Raw genomic sequence first — 19,122 nt, 5'->3', positions numbered from 1 at the left:
TAATTATTCTTTCAAATTCAATATGCTGTTAGATACAAAGTTGGCTATAATAATCCATTTTCATTCTTACACTTAGGTATTGCCAAATACAAAAGATGCCTGTTTTGCTTCAGCAGTGGAATGTTTACAACAGATCAGGTAATTTCCAATTTAGATATCTTATTTTCCTGCCTTTCCAGTCCTATAGAGGTCAATAGGACTACTGCAGCTTGGTGATCTGAAGATTGTTGCAAGAGGCTTAAGGCCTTACCTAGGAAGTATATACTTGCAGCATAATGCTATGCATGCTATTACTCTAAATAAACATGCATAGGATTGTGTTGCAAGTGTATAATGTATGTAATACTGAATCAACTCAGTAACTACTGAGTAAAGATTTAGTTTTGAATTTTGTTCTTTAGCCTATCTCTTGCTTTTCTTTATATTCCAGATTAAAAGGTGCAGATACATTCTATTTTGACAGCTTTTGTTTTGGCATACGTGGGTCTTTTGTTCACATCAGAAACTAGTCTCTGTTTCCTTCAGAGAGGCCTGGCTCACACCATCACTGCAGCCCACCATGATCTATTTAAGCCATGATTGGTTGTGGTTTGTGCCAGTGGCCATTTTGAATATTCAAGATGCGGTGGGAGGGCACCATGGCTTATTGTGGTATCCGAACCCAGCAAAGGTGGGTTGTTGGCATGGTTAACAAACCACCCACAACCCTAAAACCCCCATGTCGCAAAGCTCTCTGACTCTTGTTCCCTGCCCCTGGCCTCATGTGGCCCTCCAGATATTTTTGGGTTGCAACTCCCATCAGCCTTTGCCTGCATAGCCGGTGTTGAGGGATCATGGGAGTTACAGTCCAGCAACCTCAGCAGGGCCACACTTTCCTCATCGCTGTGGTGATGGGATTTTCTTCATTTAAGCAGAAGTTGGAGTAATGAAGAGAAGCCCTCTAACATTCAAAAAGCCAACTGTTTGTTCTTTCCTCAGTATTTCTCAGTCCTAGAACTATGCATATGTTCGTAGCTTTCATTGATGTGGTGCGTGTTTTATTCTCTCACATGTCCACAATGATCAGAGGACGGGGTTGATTCAGCATTCAAAAACCAAAGATAACGTGCTTAAATTTTGTAAAAGAAAAAAATGTCTTCCCAATAGTACAACGTTTACACCTGCTGACAAACTGAAGGTGATCCAGCAGACCTTTGAGGAGATCTCACAGAATGTACTCGAGAATCTTCATGAAGATTTCCTTTGGTCCATGGATGATTTGTTTCCTGTTTTTCTGTATGTGGTGCTACGAGCCAGGTGGGTAAATTCACATTTTTAAAAAATGCACTGAATCTTGTGATTTACTATTGCAGTGAATATTCCAGATTTATTGCTTAATAAAACAGAGCTCTGGGTCTAATTGTATCCAAGTTGTGTGTTCCAACTGCATTTTATCCAGAGGTGGGATCTCACATTACTGTCTCTGATCCAGTGCAAGTAGTGCAATCTCTCATATGGGGAATGGGATATATTTTATTTATTACGGAATTTATAAACAGTTCCACATTGAGACATATCAGTGTGACAAATTAAATTACAGAATCCAAAAATGTTTACAATAAAAGCAGAAACATCAATAAAACAGTGGCTGGGACGTAGTCATTAGTCAAGAAAGGCTTTCCTGAAAGAGAAAAGTCTTCAGCAAATGCTGAAAACAAAGTAATGTAGGTGCACCCCTGATCTCAGTTGGAAAGGCATTCCATATTTGTTGCATGGGAATGGGGCAGCTTGGGGAATAGCTGTCCTGTTTACCCCCATTTGGGGGTATTTTAATGTGAATAGGTGTGTGCTTAAGAGGAAACTAGATATGTCTTCCAATACTGGGGCTACACAGGAGAAGGGCACACACCCACCAAAGTAATGCAGGCTCACAAAATGATGTGAGCTTTGGAAAGAAGGCGGGGACATTAATGATGAGCGGCACAGTGATGACACGCAAAATCCAGTCGGTAAGCGATGCTTGTGCATCTGTATTATAGCAAGGAACATCCTCTTTGGGTAAGAGTGAGGATTTCCCCAGATACAAAATGGAGCGCAGATAGTACCAAGAACCTGTGTTACCCATTTAGCCTCCACGGAAAGCATGTGGACTTTGTAAAACAAATGTGTACTGCATATTGCGCTGAAAATTGGTCAAATGGAAATGCCCCACAAGTCTGAAAATCTGGAGCAGCTTGCAGACTGTAATTAGCATGGTGAGAAAAGCAGTCACTGCAGATGCTAAACCATACCTTAGTTATATAATTATGAAGTTGGCCTCTGGCTGTTCACAGCCTGGGACTCTAATGTCTCTGGAGACAAAGCTGCACCACATGGTAAAATTTGAAATGAGGTAATGTGTCCGTGTTTTTTTTTAAATAAAATAAATCTGTATTGGTAACACAGAGATTTACAATAATATAGTTGTGTAGAAACCTAACCTTCAAAGATGGGAAGGCTAGAGGAGTCTCTATTCCATAACAGGATGGAGCATGTTTCCAAGTAATATGGAGAAATTTGGCTCCCTGCCTCTTTCTTTCTTGACAAGGTCATGTGAAGTACTGTTTGGTCGAATGAAATCTATGTTCCCTTTTGTAACAGGATAAGGAATTTGGGGTCTGAAGTGCACTTGATTGAGGACCTCATGGATCCCTATCTCCAGCATGGAGAACAAGGCATTATGTTCACAACTCTGAAGGCAAGCCTTAAATAATCATCTCTATTGCTTAAAATGTTCATCTAGTGTGGACTCTATATCTAGAAATGTTTATATCAGCCTTCCCCAACCTGATACCTTCTAGATGTGTTGGGCTACAACTCCAAGCATCTCCCAGCCATCATGGCTGTGTGGCAAATGCTGGAAGTTGTAGTCCAACACATCTAGAAGGCACCAGGTTGGGGAAGGCTGGTTTGCATGTAGAGCTGTTTGAAACTTCAGTCTCTTGCCGGTTTCATTGCAGATACAAAGTTCACATACTTTTGTCCTTATCTTTGTAACCAATCAGTAGGCCATAACTTGGAAGTGTGAAAAATGCAAACCTGCATGAAAATGGCCCATAGGCAGAGAGGTATCAGGTGGTGGAGCATTATGCTGATACTGCTCAAACTTTAAAGTATCACATCTTGTTTATTGCTAGACAGGAAAATAACTAGCTGCTTTTCATGCTTGTCAATACCAGAGTGGTGTACAAATACAATTAAAACTAAGAAAAACACCAAAACTTCATCATAATAGAACGAAGAAAGCAGCCAGTCCAATAAAGCAGACAAAATGCACGTAATAAATGATAATGTGCCCAAGGTATTTGGATAAAATACACAGCTCTTGGTAAAAGAAAAAAAGGAGCAGAAAGCAAGCTTGTGTGAAATGGCTTTGACTTGATAGATTAGTAGTGTAAAATAGCTTTCACATGGTTCCGCTCATTAGAGGAGAGCTTATCAAGCAACATCTCTGCACCACTAATTATGCAAATACTAGTTGTGTTTAAGGGGGAAAGAGGAGAAAATCGAAACTCTACCTATAGACCTGGTTCACATATCATAGCTACAAATCATGGGTTATTTAACCCATGATTTGCAGGAATGTGCACCACTTGTGAGGTGCTTCTGGTTTTCCTAAACAAGCTCCAATCATAGTCTGTAAGCGTGCGAACCTGGATTGATGGGTTGTTTAGGGGTTAAACAACATGATTTGTTGATGGGTTAACTGCTGGGTTGTTTAGCCCCTAAATAACCCATTGGTCTGGATTTCTACATCATGCTCACAACCTCCAATCAGGTTGAACAGAGGTTGCTTACAGAAAACAGAAGTGGCTTGCTCATGGGGCGCATCCCCACAAATCCTGGGTTAATTATTATTAACCCAGGATTTGCTGCTAAATGTCGCTGTGAAATGCCAATGGCCACAAAGTCTTGTTTCACAGGGTTGGATCTAGGATAATAGTGCTGATTCTATGCGTGTTTACTTGGAAGTAGACCCACAATGTTCAGTGCTGCTTATTGTCTAGTGTGTTAAGATTGCAGCTTAAATTAATTGAACTTTTATCCCATTGAAATCAACAGGACAAGTTAGTGATGACTTCGTGCCCATTGATTTCAGTGGGAATTAAATTCAACACACTTAGTGTGGATTAGGGATGCATTAGATTTTTGTTTGTTCACAAATCATCTGAAAGTGTCAAGTTTGTAACCCTGAGTGTAAACAGTAGAATTTTTTTGGAGAAATGTGGAAATTCACAAAAAGTGCATTCGTGTTCAAAAAATGCACATTTTCCAAAAAGGTGCATTCTTTTGCTTTAGTCATGGGGGGGGGGGGGAGTGTGCACTTTTGAAAATATGCACAGAAAAGCAAATTTTCCCCATTTGAAATGCGTACCTTTCCCATTCAAGTGAACTGAAAAATAGATCGAAAACAGGAACAAGGTGAAACGAGCTTGAAACTGCGTTTTGGAGAATTTTAGTGAGCTCGAAAATCAATGAGTCTTCCATCCCTAGTCTGAATCCAACCCACAGAGAATATTTTCAGCTAAATCTGATTACTCCTCTATTTTCAGGCATGTTATTACCAGATTCAACATGAAAAGCTTACCTAAATTATTCTCCTAAATATGTAAGACTCCTCTGAACAGAGGTTCTATCCTTCTTTCCTGAAATCATTTAAAATGGAGAAAAATCATCATGCTGTGGGTGTCATTCCTAGACCTTCTTTAAGGACAGAAAAAGCAAAGCCTTAAGATCAACAGAAAAGAGAAAATACGGAGGAAGCAAAAGATACTTTGCGGGGCAGCTGAGAAGGAAAAATTAATGTGTAGCATGGCATCTACATGGAATCCATATAAAACCATAGTTGGGGAATGTACTTATTCTTACATTGAAGAGGCTGTCAATTTTGTGCTTTTGAAGGATTGAAATGCACTATAGAATCACTCAGTGTCTTTCTAAATTAAACTGCCTATGTTTGTGCATCACTAAGAAAAACATTGACATGAGTAGCCTGCTGCATTTCTTGCTTTAAGTGTCTGTGGAATCCCTTTCTTTACATTGGGTTATTGCTAGGAGCTGCAAGTGCTGCTGTGAAAACCAGCCAAATCTGGTGGACTTACTAATTCCAGAGTGGTAAGAATATACGAGGTGATGCTTTTAACATTTTCTTTGCTGACTATTTAACATTAAGGAGCACTGGTCATATTGAATGTCAGCACTGAATTTGGTATTTATTATGTTTACAGAACCCATTGTTTTCATACTGCTGAGCCTTGGTAATCCATGACTCAAAGTGAACAAAATATCCAAGTTATAAATGAAACAATTCCTTTGTGTGAACTTCAGTGTGGAAATGTGTTCTGAATGAAAATGTGTTCAGTCAAGATTGAGATATTGGTTTAACATGCTCACACTTTGGGCCCCTGTCTTCTGCTATGCCTATTTGGCGAAAGGAAACCCTTTTAAATACTTTTTTTGTTGAAGTATTGTTTAAAAACCCCACAAAAATGTTTATTTCATTGTTCTTATGACTTTTTCCTTGATTTATATGGATAATGATAGCTGACATCTTGGATAAAACTGGTGCTGTTCTTTATTATGTCTGTCACATATAAGTGGGAGATATGGAAAATATTCTTCTGGCTAAAATTAACTTCAGTTAGTACAGCCGATGCAAATAACTTCTGGACATCTGAATCATGGGTTGTGTGTAGCTCCTTTATTTAAAAAAAAAATGGTGGGAGCTGTGCCTGTAAATGGAGCAGTTTTCATAATAAAGAATATTGCTTATTCTGTGATTTATTTCTTTTGTGACAATACAGATCCCATTTTGATGCAGTTCCATAATCACTCCAAGGGGGTTCTTCTGTAAAGAGAGCTATAATTATTTCTGCTGTCATTAGTAATTGTTATTAACGCTGTTTCAATTTCTCCTTTAATAAGATAGCCTCGCATTCAGAGCTTGGTGATTTAAAATAAATTACTGGTTTAAATAGCGCATTTTATTCCAAATGGCAATAAAAGTCATTTCAGGTAGATGCTGTTAGGATGAAGATTGCAGTTATGCTGGAGTGAAATCTGGCTCTAAAGCTGCAATCCTTGTAAACTTTGTTAGGACTGTGCTATAAGGTACTTATGGACATTAATAGTAAAAGCTTAGTTGCTATCAGCAGAATGACAAACCCAGTTCTACTAACTTACAGGGAAGGATATTTCAAAAATGAATGTTAAACATGGCAAATGTATTTCAATAATACTTCACTGTCTTGCTGTAATTTGATAATGTTCCAGCAGGTGTCACAGTGTAGAAGCTGGAACCTCAAGTTATAAATGGTTATAGAAAGGGAAGATGGGAAGCTATGCAAAATTAGTTTTCTCTTAATTTGTTATTATTCCACTAATAGTGTTTATTCTACCAACGGGGAAAAATCAATGGATAAGGAAGAGACTGATACAATGTTATTTATTTATTTAATTTCTGTCCTGTCAATATCTCTGACAAAACATCAAGTCTTTCAAATCACATGCCTTACAAAACATATCTCCACTTTTTTAAAAACAAACATTCCAGCATCCTACTGAAAACAAATCCACCCTGAGATCAAATGAAGGGCAATAAAAAAGTCTTCTAAATAAATAAAAATAACTGTCTGCCAAAGGTATTGAGAGCGACATATACATGTAGAAAAACAGGACATGACCTAAAATTGTTGTGCTGCCGCGTTGGCTGCAGCGTCTGCAAATGCATTTCTCCTTGTGACTTCTCTGTGCCCCTGTGCCCTGTGTATGTGCCTTGCAGTGTACTGCAGCCAATTGCTTTGGGAGCAGAATGGATACTATCAAAAGCTTTGGCTGCAGCGTCTGCAAATGCGTTTCTCCTTGGCATAGGGGCACAGACGAAGTCACAAGGAGAAATGCATTTGCAGATGCTGCAGCCAAAGCGGCAGCACAACAGCTTTCAGCCCCCTGATGAGTGGCCCCATGCTGGCCACAGATAAGCCCAAAAGACTGATACACTGGTATTCAAATGCCACCAGACAAGAACGAAACACTTAGTTAGACTCTGGGGCTTCACAGTGTATATCGGGTGTTTAGAAAGTCCCTGATAGCCAGCTCATCCTCCCAAAAGCAGGACTGGCTCATGTGATTCACCAGCACCATCTACAGGGTCATACGGGAACCCACAGCTGTTGCTACTGCAGTGTCTAGAGCAGAGCTTTCCAAACTGTGTGCCGCGACACATTAGTGTGTCGGCGGCAGTGTGTAGGTGTGTCGCGTGAAATGCAGAAAATTGTGTGGAAGGGCACCGCGGAGCTCCCTTACTCGCGTTTGCTTCCCTTGGCCCCTCCCCCGGAACTTCCTAAAGCAGCTAATGTTAAAGCAGCTAAGGCTTAGCTGCTTTAACGTTAGCTGCTTTGGGATCATGTGGCGTCTTGACGTAGGACACATGTGATTGGCGGTGTTGGAGCAGTACGGTGAGGTAGAGGCGTGGGGAGAAGAGAGGGGAGGGGAGGCACCGCCCTGGGAGCAGAGCTTGGCCGGTGCAGAGAAGTGGCAGTGGCCACCAGCCCTGCGAGATTTTGAGCGCGCCCTTCGCGGACTTCTGCACCGCACTCCTGCATGGCCAGGCCAGAGTAGTGCATGGGTGGAAACACCGCCTGGGACTGCACCAAGCGGGCCGTCCACCATCTTGGCCAGTCGGAACGGAGCTCAGTGAAGGCCAGAAGCCTCAGAATCAGAGTGCTCCCAATCACCCGGGCAAGCGCAGCTGCAGGCTGTCTTCCAGTCAACCCACCTGCTGCTGGCTGAAGGGAGGCCACCCTCCCAAACCCAATGTGGCAAACAGCAAGCCACCCACCATGTGGCACTTATAATTTGATTTCTGCCATTTATTTTTATTTTTACTCTGCTGTAATTGTGGATTAACCACCCACCGGCAGTGTACCACCGGAGAGTGCTGGAACTGGACTCTGGACATAGGCATTGCAAATATTTACAGCAATATAGCCTTGTAGTGAGACATATATATTTACACCATTTCTGTTGGACTTTTGCTTCTCTATTTCATGTGTTTTTGCAGCTGAGCTCCTACCTGGACCTATGTGTCCTAATATGAATTGTAAACACTTTAGTTAATTTTGTTTATTTTTCACATTTTCTTGCACATATTTATTTACATACTGTTACTCATAAATGATAACAATGTATGTTATTATCTTACAAATCATATATTTTTAAAAATATAAATGAAAGGTTTTCATGAGATATGTTCTATCCCCATACATTTCATTATTACAATTTATGTATGTGTCTGTATCTTCTATAACGTGTTAGTTTAACCTCTGGTTTGCTAGTAAAACTGAATTACCGTGTCACGAAATGATGCATGTCTAAAAAGTGTGTCACCAGCATGAAAAGTTTGGAAAGCTCTGCTCTAGAGCATGGTTCGCCCCGAGATGCCACCATGCAGCCAAGTGTATTTTGAGCACTTGCCCCACATGCTTGAGAGCCCATGCCCACGCTGCCCCTCCAGGACCAGAAGGTGGGCTACCATGGCCACAATTGCCTTTTGAAGCTCTCCAAATTTGATTTTGTCCACATGCCACAATGCAATGGTTTTAAATTTCTGCTTGTAATAGTAGATCAACTGTCTGGCTGGGTAGAGGCTTACCCATGCAAGAGAACTACTGCTCTTGAGGTAGGAAGGAAGTTGTTGCAGGACATTTGCCCCAGATACAGCCCGCCCAATATTACTGAAAGTGACCTGGGCTCTCATTTTGCTGCAGAAATCATACAACAATTGGCAAACCTCTTGAACATTCATCTGGGCAGGTAGAGAGAATGAATGCCTCTCTTCAGCAAAAGATTTCTAAGATCTGTTCTCAAGGGCAGCTGACTTGGATAAAAGCTTTACCATTAGCTTTACAGTCAATCCGGACAGCACCTCGCAACCTTCAGGACTGTCTCCTTATGAGATTCTATTTGGAAGACCACCACCTGTTTCCCGAGAATATGGTCAACCCCTTCTAAGTGGGGATGAAGAACTAACTAAGAGCTACCCTTGAAAGACCAGGTCCGCAGCCTGGGGGTCATTTTGGACTCCCAGCTGTCCATGGAGGCTCAGGTGTCAGCTGTGAGCCGGACAGCGCTGTATCAACTCCATCTGATACGGCGGCTGCACCCCTTCCTTCCCGACCATCTGCTCCCATCGGTAGTACATGCCCTGGTCTCCTCTCGTTTAGACTACTGTAATGCGCTCTACGTGGGGTTACCCTTGAAGACGGTTCGGAAGCTGCAGCTGGTACAGAACGCGGCGGCTCGCCTGATTAAAGGCAGCCGCCGGCGAGATCACATCACTCTGGTGTTGAAGGAGTTGCACTGGTTACCAGTTGTTTTCCGGGCCAAATTCAAGGTGTTGTTTTGACCTTTAAAACCCTATATGGTTCCGGCCCAGCCTATCTTAAGGAGCGCCTCCAGCAACACCAGACAGGCCGCTTAACAAGATCAGCCTCGGATGGCCTTCTCTCTGTCCCATCAGCCAGGACAGCTAGACTGGTGGGGACGAGGGAGAGGGCCTTCTCTGTGGTGGCCCCCACTCTGTGGAACTCCCTCCCTAGGGAACTCCGTCATGCCCCCTCTTTAATGAGCTTCCGTCGTGCATTAAAAACGTGGTTGTTCAGGCAGGCATTTGGGGTGGGTTAGGGTATTTAAAAAAAAAAAATTATGGTAAAATGTTATTGTTTTAAATTGTTTTATGGTGGGTTGTACATCGCCCAGAGTGGCTGGGTGACCAGTCAGATGGGCGATTAATAAATTTAATAAATAAAATAAAATAAACTGACTATGTTTCTGAGTTACAGCAGCAGTTTCTCCGTCTTAGAGCATATGTGGTAGATTCCCAACCTCTACCACTGCACATTCCAGCTCACAAGTTCCAGCCAGATGATCAAGTATATGTGAGGGCCTGGACAGCAGATGGCATCAAGGAACGGTGGAAAGGCCCGTACCAAGTTCTTCTAATCTCACACACTGCTCTCAAAGTAGCAAGTCGAGATTCCTGGATCCATTACTCCTGCCGCACTGCCGCCAGAGAAACTGTGACAGACAGCCCTGCAGAGTCAGGGCCAGAAGAAGCTGACATCACAGGATCAAGCAGCACTTCCCCTGACCAGGACACAGGGGGACTTGTGACAGCGGACTTCGCGAGAACTGCGCTAAGCCACCTGACCGCGACAAGGGTGTGCCAGAAGCATACGAAAGTGTGCCACATCATGGCAGGCAACACACCTAGATGGACTCAAGTTGAAATTACAGCGCTTGTCCTGAGCATGTTTCTTTACTGTACCCTAACAACTCTAGTCAAGGATCAACCGCATGTGGTTACTAACTGTAAAGTGCAATGCCCTGCTTTTGCAACCAAACCTATTCCTTTGCGCATACTGCATAGTTATGAGTATATTTCCTGCAGAGCAGAGAAAGCTGTGTTATTAATTACAAAAAAAGTAGGGCTATTTGCACCAAACCAGTGGACCCCTGGGTGCAAGAAGTCATAAAGAATTAAATAAGAGATGGGCTCCCCCCTGAGATTATTTCTCCACCTGTAGATAAAGGCATCCCAGGTGAGCTAAAAAAAACCTGGCAGTCACCGCAACACCTGAGCCGATCCCTGCGTGTTGGGGCCCAAACACATATTTACATTTATTGAGAATTGTAGCTGCCAAAATCAACCACCCTTGTTATGTCTGTGCTCACACACCTACTCATAGCCTTGGTGGAGTCCCCCTAGTTCGTGTCCCAATGACCATTTCACAGTTGGCACAAGCATGACAGTTAAACTTGACATCTCCTGATATGAATGGTCAGACCACACTGTCCTTAGGTGGTGAAGTTGTTGCCCCCTTTTGTGTTACCTACCTCCCCGCTAACCAGTCCAACATGCACCACCACAGTTGCAACATATCACTTCAGTTTGATGGGAAAAACTGGACTGTAGAAACTGATTTTTCCACAGAAGCTGTGGCAGATGCGGTTAGCGGTTGAGCAACTGTTTTGCATAACCTCTTTTATCCCTTTACACAAAATGACACCATTTCCACTTTGGGCCTGCCAGCGGGAGTTTGGTGGTTATGTGAGCGCACAGCAACACTTGCACTCTCATCTTTGAGTGCTCCATGGCAATGTGCCCCAGGGCTTGTTGTGCCAGGTATGCGAATTGTTACAGACCTTCCCCAGGGCTGCCAATGCAATAAGCACAGTTGGGCTGGGTTTGTTCATGGCCTCATGCCTACATACAGAGTTGCAAAGAATTATGCCGACATCTGTGCTGTATCTGTATCTGAATCCCTCACTCAGTTCATTAATGAAAGTGTTGCAATTACCAAATCCCTCTCCAGTGAACAGAGGTGCGTCTGGTAGCTATACAAACAGGCTAGCTCTGGACTACCTCCTAGCCTCGCAAGGAGGTGTGTGTGCTTTAAATGGAAATGAGTGTTGTACAGGAATAGCAGATAACCAACTGATATCTTGCACCACCTCAATATAAACAAAATCTCTACAGATATTTCACACTTAGGTAAAGATACCTTTGAAGATTGGCTGAGTTCTTGGCTTCCCTCTGCTGCTTGGGTAAGAAAACTAGTTATTGCAATTGTTACTATACTTGTGTTAGTAATTGGTATTCCATGCTTTGTGCAATGTTGTATAAGCCTTATTTCTCCATTATATAAGTGCTGTAAACTTCCTATAGGCCAGTACGCAGCTATGCCTGTGAATGAGTCCCCTCCCCCTTTTGAAATGTCCAGCTATCCAGTCCATCGCCTTAAACTTAAAGAATTCTATTCATGATCCAAGAATGTACAAAGAGTACTATTTGGATCAAAGGGAGGATTGTGGAAAGAATCCTTTAACCTCACCCGTAATGTGTTATGTGTACCCCAGAACAGCCACGCAGTCCCCAGAATGGCAACAGATGCTTGTGCTTGTGTTAAATCTTAACCAGAGTAGCTCACACTGTTTTGGCACCACAGTCTGTGAGAAGCCGATTACAGCCTGTCAGCAGATTCTCTGAGAATTACTAGGGAGGACGGGTTCCTCCCCAGGCTGCGAGCTGATAAGTATTATACTCTGTGCAGCAAACTCAGTATCAGCAGCTGGCAAACGTCCACCCTGTCCAGGGAGGGAACGTTTAGCTCTGTTCCAGATAACAGACTGTACAGAGCATGGCTAGAGTTCTTCCCTATATGTGACGTATTTTGCTGTATAAAAGCCTACCCCGCTGAACATTTGGGGCTTGCTGCCCCTTTGCTGACAAGAGTGCCTGTGAGCCTCACGATAAACAGCTGTCTTGATCCAAGAGTCTTACCCGTGTCTAGTGTGATCCATTGTCCAGCTAGACAACGAAGAAGGAGCATGTTTCGCTCATAAAACAAAATGTACCTACAAGGAAATTTTTCTTCACACTGTCTTGGGTGACCCCTTCTACTCCTAGTAGCATGGATTGACTTTCAGGTCTTTATCATGCATTCCCCCTGTCTCCTTCCATTGGCACCTTACATGACTACTTTATCACAAGCTGCTTGATTGTTTCATTGTTTAAAAATCCAGAAATTTACTCAGATTTTGAAGATCAGCCTACTAGTCTCTCCAGAACAACTAAGGAGAAAATACTAGAGCCTTGTTAGCTTGAAATAGGAACTGGATAGATTTTTAAGGACACTGTCTGATGACCTTTCACGTGGTACTGAAATAGTGGTCATGGAAGTCCTTTTTTCCCTTAAGAGATTTTGAGGAGGGTAAGAATTTTCATCTGAAATATTAATAATGGGATATCCAGTTTGGCTGAGAAAAAAGAAAAAAAATGGATATGGGAAGAAAAAACAAGACATTTTGTTAGGGCCATGAAGCTTGGAGAGGCTGGATAAGAGGAAGGCCAAAATCTGTAATGTGCCAGGAATTTGGCAAGCCCCAGGAGCTGTCTGGTGGAGAACTAAGAACTAAAGGCAAAGGTCTGTACCATAGTCCACTGGAGCTGGGTGGCAAGGATGTTGCACCAGCAAATGTAAGGTACGGTAAAGAATCTTAAAGAATCTCCTTCTTTGTAGCCTCTGCACAGATCCAGCTTTGGAAACTTCTAGCACTTTATACGCTCTTTTCTGTCGCGTGCTATAATGATAAGAGAGATGAGAGCAGATTGGCGGAGTATTGAAGTTCCTTGTTCAGTGGGGATGGAGAAACTACATGTGTTCTGGGTCGTTTTAGCCCTTCGATTCTATGATTTTGTTTTTAAACTGAAAGCACTCTAGAGGAGTGTATTGCTGTACCGAAACCTCAGTTCTGTCAGAACATATAGACCTCAATCAGCCAAAACAAAACCATTTTTGATGTACCACTCTTGAAGATGCAGAATCCAGTTGTTAGATATAACAATAGTTTAAAATATATGTCGTGTTGTTTTCTTACTTTTATCCAGTCTTATAGCCCTGTGCAGTCTTTCAGCCTGAACACATCAGGGTTAAAACTGTGAAGGTGGGCACACAAGCCCAGTCCCCAACATCCCTGCACAGTCAGCTCTTCCGTAGATCTTCATGCACAGAGCATGAAGGTTGGCGTCAGTACTTCACACACTGAGCATCGAGATCTGCAGGGGGCATGAACAAGCTGAACGTTCAGCTGAATGTGCTTACAAACTTCCCTGCACACCGAGCACTTTGGAAGCAGGGGTTGAGGGTGTGCCCTTGCCCCCTCCCTTTTAACCCTCATGTGCAGGCTGCATGTTTGGATACCGTTAAAGTGCCTCTTAAATTTTCGCAGTCAGGTAAATGGATATTAGGTTGTCTTGAAACTATTCTGCTTAAAAATAACTTAAAATTTTGAAGTTGTATGTCATGAAGCAGGAACAAAAACATCTATAAACAAGATCCACATAAGATCACATCAGTATTCATTCAAAATATTCATCTGACACCTGAACTTGGGCTGTTCTTAAATATTTTTGTCGCTGAACATTAAAGATAAAGTTGCAGTGGTGATTCTGAGCTTCTGTGATATACTGTATATATCTTCAATGCAATGAAAGATCTAAGGTCATCACATAAAGACCATTAACAAATGATATTTAAAAAGGAAACTAATAATTTCATATATGAACTAATAAGTTCATATGCTTATCACTACTACAGAGAATTTTGGTGTGTACCAGTTGTTTGGGTGGTAAAATGCAATTCATTCAGGAAAAATCTGATTTGGTGTTTTTAAGGGTACAAGACTAAGGATATTCCTAGAAGTAAGTCCTTTTGAAGTCAGTGGGGCTTATGTCTGAATAAATTTATTAAAAATCACGCTATAAATCTCATTATTTTGGTTTATAAGCACTTAGGAGCCTTCAGCAACAATACATGGTTATAATATTTAAGAGCTAGAATAATTTGCCTTAATTTCATAACTCCTTTGTAGTACTCTCTGCTTTAATTGTCTTTAGTTCACTAATAGTTGAAAACACCTTAAATGTCTGAGTGGATTATTCCACATCCATGTTATTATGAAGTAATTACTAGCTAAACAGCATCCCATAATTAAATGGGCATAGATTTGTTTGAGCAACTTGAGTTGTATTGCCGTGCAGAGTGGCTCGTACAACTCTACACGGCAATTTGTTAGCTCGTTCCTGGCTAACAAATGGATTTTCTTCCTTTCTTCTGAGAACGTTTCAACTTAAATCTCTTCCACTTACCTAAATGGGATATCTCTTAAGGACTGCTACTTCAATATATACGATTTGTAATATTGCCCATGTTCCTTACTCATAAATGCAGGCAGATATATCACAGGGGCCAGCATCAACACTCTGAAGGATGCATGCTGGAATCAAGGAAAAAAATTTTTCAAGCTGACCTCTGTATGAGAAAATGGTTAAGGAGCTTTGTTGCCTTGTAACCTTTGCATGGCTCATTACCATCGTTTCTACAGATTAAAAAGGAAAGGATGTCCTTAGATTAGTTAGAGAAGTACGATGACTGAGGTTACTAATATCCAGCCAATGTTTTCCTTGGCAGTTCTAGGAGATTGGGCAGTACTGTAAATTCTGATAAGGAATCATATGCTCCCTTCAGGATAAGCAAGACATAGAGGAGTTTCTCAACGGCAGCTGTGAAATTCGACTGCAACTCAAAACCAGGTAGGGCAATTTTTCTTTGGGAGCCAGTGATAAATGATGTCCAAAATCCAGTCTGCTAGATTAAAAAGAAAGATCCAGGATCCTTAAATGGTAATGTTATTACTTAAAGTAAGATCATTTCAACTTAATTTTAAAAGGGGTGAGCTGTAGGGTGGTGTGGGGAGGGGGAAGTATGTATTTTTCAAGACTTAGTAAGAACCTGTATCCATCTGAGTGTCAAACTACTTTCTTGCTACCAAAGCTGCAGGTTTGTTAAGCCTCTTTTGTAAGAGAGACTCTTCTTTCGTGATGGTGTAAGATACCACCGTTTCGTGTAAGAGTTGTGTCCCATTGTTTTAGAAGTGTGCTATGTTGCTGGTACCGTGTTGTTGATACCTGTACTTACGTCTCACCATCTGCTTAGATCTGTTCTGGGATTCAAACCACCCAAGGTAGATTTTTTGAAAGTTACTTATTTTTAAACATTGGCCTGGTTCAGATGTATGTGAACAAGTGGAAGCCAGCTTTGGGCTCACATGCTCCCCTCTCCCTTCTCCAACACAGCTGTGGGGAGGAGATTGGAAGCATCTGCTTTCTGGCTTAAATTAACAAGGGTTTATTGTTTTGTACAAACTGGGAATGCTGGTTAGTTTAAACTATTATTTGTTTATTTATTTATTTATTTCATTTCTATACCGCCCAATAGCCAAAGCTCTCTGGGCGGTTCACAAAAATTAAATCCAAGCAACACACAATAAAACAATTTAAAATATATAGAACATTAAAACCACAATATAACAATACAACCACAATAAAACCTAGCAGCAGTACAGGAGTTTAAAATACAGATTTAAAACAGCAAAGCTAAAAATTTAGAATGCTAAAATGCCTGGGAAAATAAAAAGGTCTTCACCTGGCGCTGAAAGGAATACAATGTAGGTGCCAGGCGAACCTCACTAGGGAGCTCATTCCACAGCCGGGGTGCCACAGCAGAAAAAGCCCTCCTCCTAGTAGCCACCCGCCTCACTTCCTTTGGCAGGGGCTCACGGAGAAGGGCCGCTGACGATGATCTTAAGGTCCGGGCACGCACATATGGGAGGAGGCGATCCTTCAGGTAACTTGGCCCCAAGCCATTAAGGGCTTTGAATGTTAACACCAGCACTTTGAATTGGGCCTGGAAATGGACTGGCAGCCAGTGCAGCTGGAAAAGTATTGGCGTAATATAAGCTCGCAGGCCAATCCCTGTTAACAATCTTGCTGCCCTATTTTGGACCAGCTGAAGTTTCCGGACCGTTTTCAAAGGCAGGCCCATGTATAACGCATTGCAGTAATCCAGACGAGAAGTTATCAGAGCATGGATAACCGTAGCTAGGCTATCTCTGTCCAGATAAGGGCGTAGTTGGTATACCAGCCTAAGCTGATAAAAAGTGCTCCATGCCACTGAGTTCACCTGTGCCTCAAGTGACAGTTCTGGATCCAAGAGCACCCCCAAACTACGAACCTGATCCTTTAGGGGGAGTGCAACCCCCTCCAGAACAGGTTGAATATCACCTAGCCGGGCAGACGAACCACCCACTAACAGTACCTCCATCTTGTCTGGATTGAGTTTCAGTTTATTAGCCCTCATCCAGTCCATTACCGTGCCCAGGCACTGATTCAGAACAGTCACTGCCTCACCTGGTTTTGATCTAAAAGAGAGGTAGAGCTGGGTGTCACCTGCATATTGATGGCACCTCAGCCCACACCTCCGGATAACCTCCCCCAGTGGTTTCATGTAGATGTTAAACAGCATGGGGGATAAAATAGAGCCCTGTGGAACCCCATGGCACAATTGCCATGGCACAGAGCAGTAATCCCCCAGCACCATCTTCTGGAATCGGCCATCCAAGTAGGAGCGGAACCACTGTAGTGCAGCGCCTCCTACTCCCAACCCAGACAACCTATCCAGAAGGATACCATGGTCGATGGTATCGAAAGCCGCTGAGAGGTCCAGGAGAATCAACAGGGTCGCACTCCCCCTGTCCCTCTCCCGGCAGAGGTCATCCCACAGGGTGACCAAGGCAGTTTCCGTTCCAAAACCAGGCCTGAAGCCCGATTGAAATTGATCTAGATAATCCGTTTCATTCAACAGTGCCTGGAGCTGTCCTACAACCACCCGCTCAAGCACCTTGCCCAAGAAGGGGATGTTGGCCACTGGCCTATAATTGTTAACATCCTCTGGGTCCAGGTTAGGCTTTTTCAGGAGTGGTCTAATTACTGCCTCTTTTAAAGCGGCAGGCACCACTCCCTCTCTCAAGGAGGAATTTACAACCTCCTGGACCCAGCCGGACAACCACACTGGAGGCCTTCAAGACGAGGCTGGACAGCCATTTGTCAGGGATGCTCTGACTTGGATTCCTGCATTGAGCAGGGGGTTGGGCTTGATGGCCTTGTAGGCCCCTTCCAACCCTACTATTCTATGAATCTATGAAACCCCTCCTTGTTATATTTAATAAGCCATGAAGGGCAAGGGTCAAGCACACAAGTGGTCGATCGGACTTGGCCAAGCACCTTGTCCGCATCCTCAGGCCTCAGTAACTGAAACTCATCCAATAAAACTGGACCAGACGGTGCTCTGAACGCCACTACCAATGGAACTGCATTAATGGTGGTGTCCAATTCATGACGAATCTGAGCGACTTTATCCTCAAAGTGCCGTGCAAACTCGTCACAGCGTGCTACCGAGGGTTCCACCGTCTCTCTCCCTGGCCCAAAATGTAACAGGCCGCGAACCACTCGGGAAAGCTCCACTGGACGACACTGAGAAGATGCAATGCTGGTGGAAAAGAACTGTCTCTTTGCCACCCTCACTGCCACAGAGGAGGCTTGATAGTGGGCTTTTACCTGTGTTCGGTCAGATTTGTTGAAACAAGTCAGAGCCATAAATGACAGTTTGATCCTGGATTGTTTCAATAAACCAATAGTGGCGAACCTGATGGCTGGGGCCAAATCCAGCCCTCCTTGGGTCCCAATCTGACTGTCCAGGGATCACTGGATGACCACACCCCCTTCCCTGACCCCAGTCCCTTTCCCCCAACCATGGATTATTTGATGATTTCCTCGCTTTTGTTCATTTTCCCCCATTCTAAGAGGCTGAAATGCCTCTCCTGTGGCTTAGTTATTGGCAGCAAGAACTTTAAGCTACAGTATGCTGGTATAGCGGTGGTGGTTGTATTTTGTTCCCGCCCCTTTTGCCTTTGGCCCCACCCACTGCTAGAATGCGGCACCTGAGAGCTTCTCCGAAATTTAATTCGGCCCTTGGGTTGAACGAGGTTCCCCACCCCTGTCTATTTATTTATTTATTTATTCATTTCATTTCATTTCATTTCATTTCTATACCGCCCAATAGCCGAAGCTCTCTGGGCGGTTCACAAAAATTAAAACCAAACAACACACAATAAAACAATTTAAAATATATAGAACATTAAAACCACAATATAACAATACAACCACAATAAAACCTAGCAGCAGTGCAAGAGTTTAAAATACAGATTTAAAACTGCAAAGATAAAAATTTAGAAAGCTAAAATGCTAAAATGCCTGGGAAAATAAAAAGGTCTTCACCTGGCGCCCAAAGGAATACAATGTAGGCACCAGGCGAACCTCACTAGGGAGCTCATTCCAGAGCCGGGGTGTCACAGCAGAAAAAGCCCTCCTCCTAGTAGCCACCCGCCTCACTTCCTTTGGCAGGGGCTCACGGAGAAGGGCCGCTGATGATGATCTTAAGGTCCGGGCAGGCACATATGGGAGGAGGCGATCCTTCAGGTAACCTGGCCCCAAGCCATTAAGGGCTTTGAATGTTAACACCAGCACTTTGAATCGGGCCCGGAAATGGACTGGCAGCCAGTGCAGCTGGAAAAGTACTGGCGTAATATGAGCTCGCAGGCCAGTCCCTGTTAACAATCTTGCTGCCCTATTTTGGACCAGCTGAA

The 19,122-nt window shown here is 43.1% G+C and overlaps 2 protein-coding genes across 5 annotated transcripts in view; both read left to right on the top strand.

The window, feature by feature from the left end:
* The window catches only part of ALS2 (alsin Rho guanine nucleotide exchange factor ALS2), a 64,039-nt gene extending 58,040 nt beyond the window's left edge, over nucleotides 1-5,999 (top strand). For 3 of the 4 annotated variants that reach the window (XM_084818004.1, XM_084817995.1, XM_084817986.1), the window contains 4 exons: nucleotides 77-138; nucleotides 1,147-1,296; nucleotides 2,620-2,716; nucleotides 4,572-5,999. In XM_084818004.1, the coding sequence (XP_084674130.1) occupies nucleotides 77-138; nucleotides 1,147-1,296; nucleotides 2,620-2,716; nucleotides 4,572-4,610 (348 nt within the window). In that variant the 3' untranslated portion in view covers nucleotides 4,611-5,999. Of the gene's footprint in view, nucleotides 1-76; nucleotides 139-1,066; nucleotides 1,297-2,619; nucleotides 2,717-4,571 lie in introns of all 4 variants that reach the window. The other variant, XR_014785479.1, reaches the window with a different exon arrangement.
* A 9,207-nt stretch (nucleotides 6,000-15,206) lies between these two features.
* MPP4 (MAGUK p55 scaffold protein 4) overlaps nucleotides 15,207-19,122 on the top strand; it is a 52,632-nt gene continuing 48,716 nt past the window's right edge. Inside the window, 1 exon segment of the mRNA XM_084817974.1 lies at nucleotides 15,207-15,262. Within this exon segment, the coding sequence (XP_084674100.1) occupies nucleotides 15,260-15,262 (3 nt within the window). The 5' untranslated portion in view covers nucleotides 15,207-15,259.

Source organism: Heloderma suspectum, chromosome 1 (assembly GCF_057233095.1).
Source record: "Heloderma suspectum isolate Gila_16-S chromosome 1, 16-S_ref, whole genome shotgun sequence".
In the NCBI taxonomy this organism is placed as follows: Eukaryota; Metazoa; Chordata; class Lepidosauria; order Squamata; family Helodermatidae; genus Heloderma; species Heloderma suspectum.
Note: the sequence above shows the minus strand (reverse complement) of the source record. Positions and strands in the feature narration are given on the sequence as shown.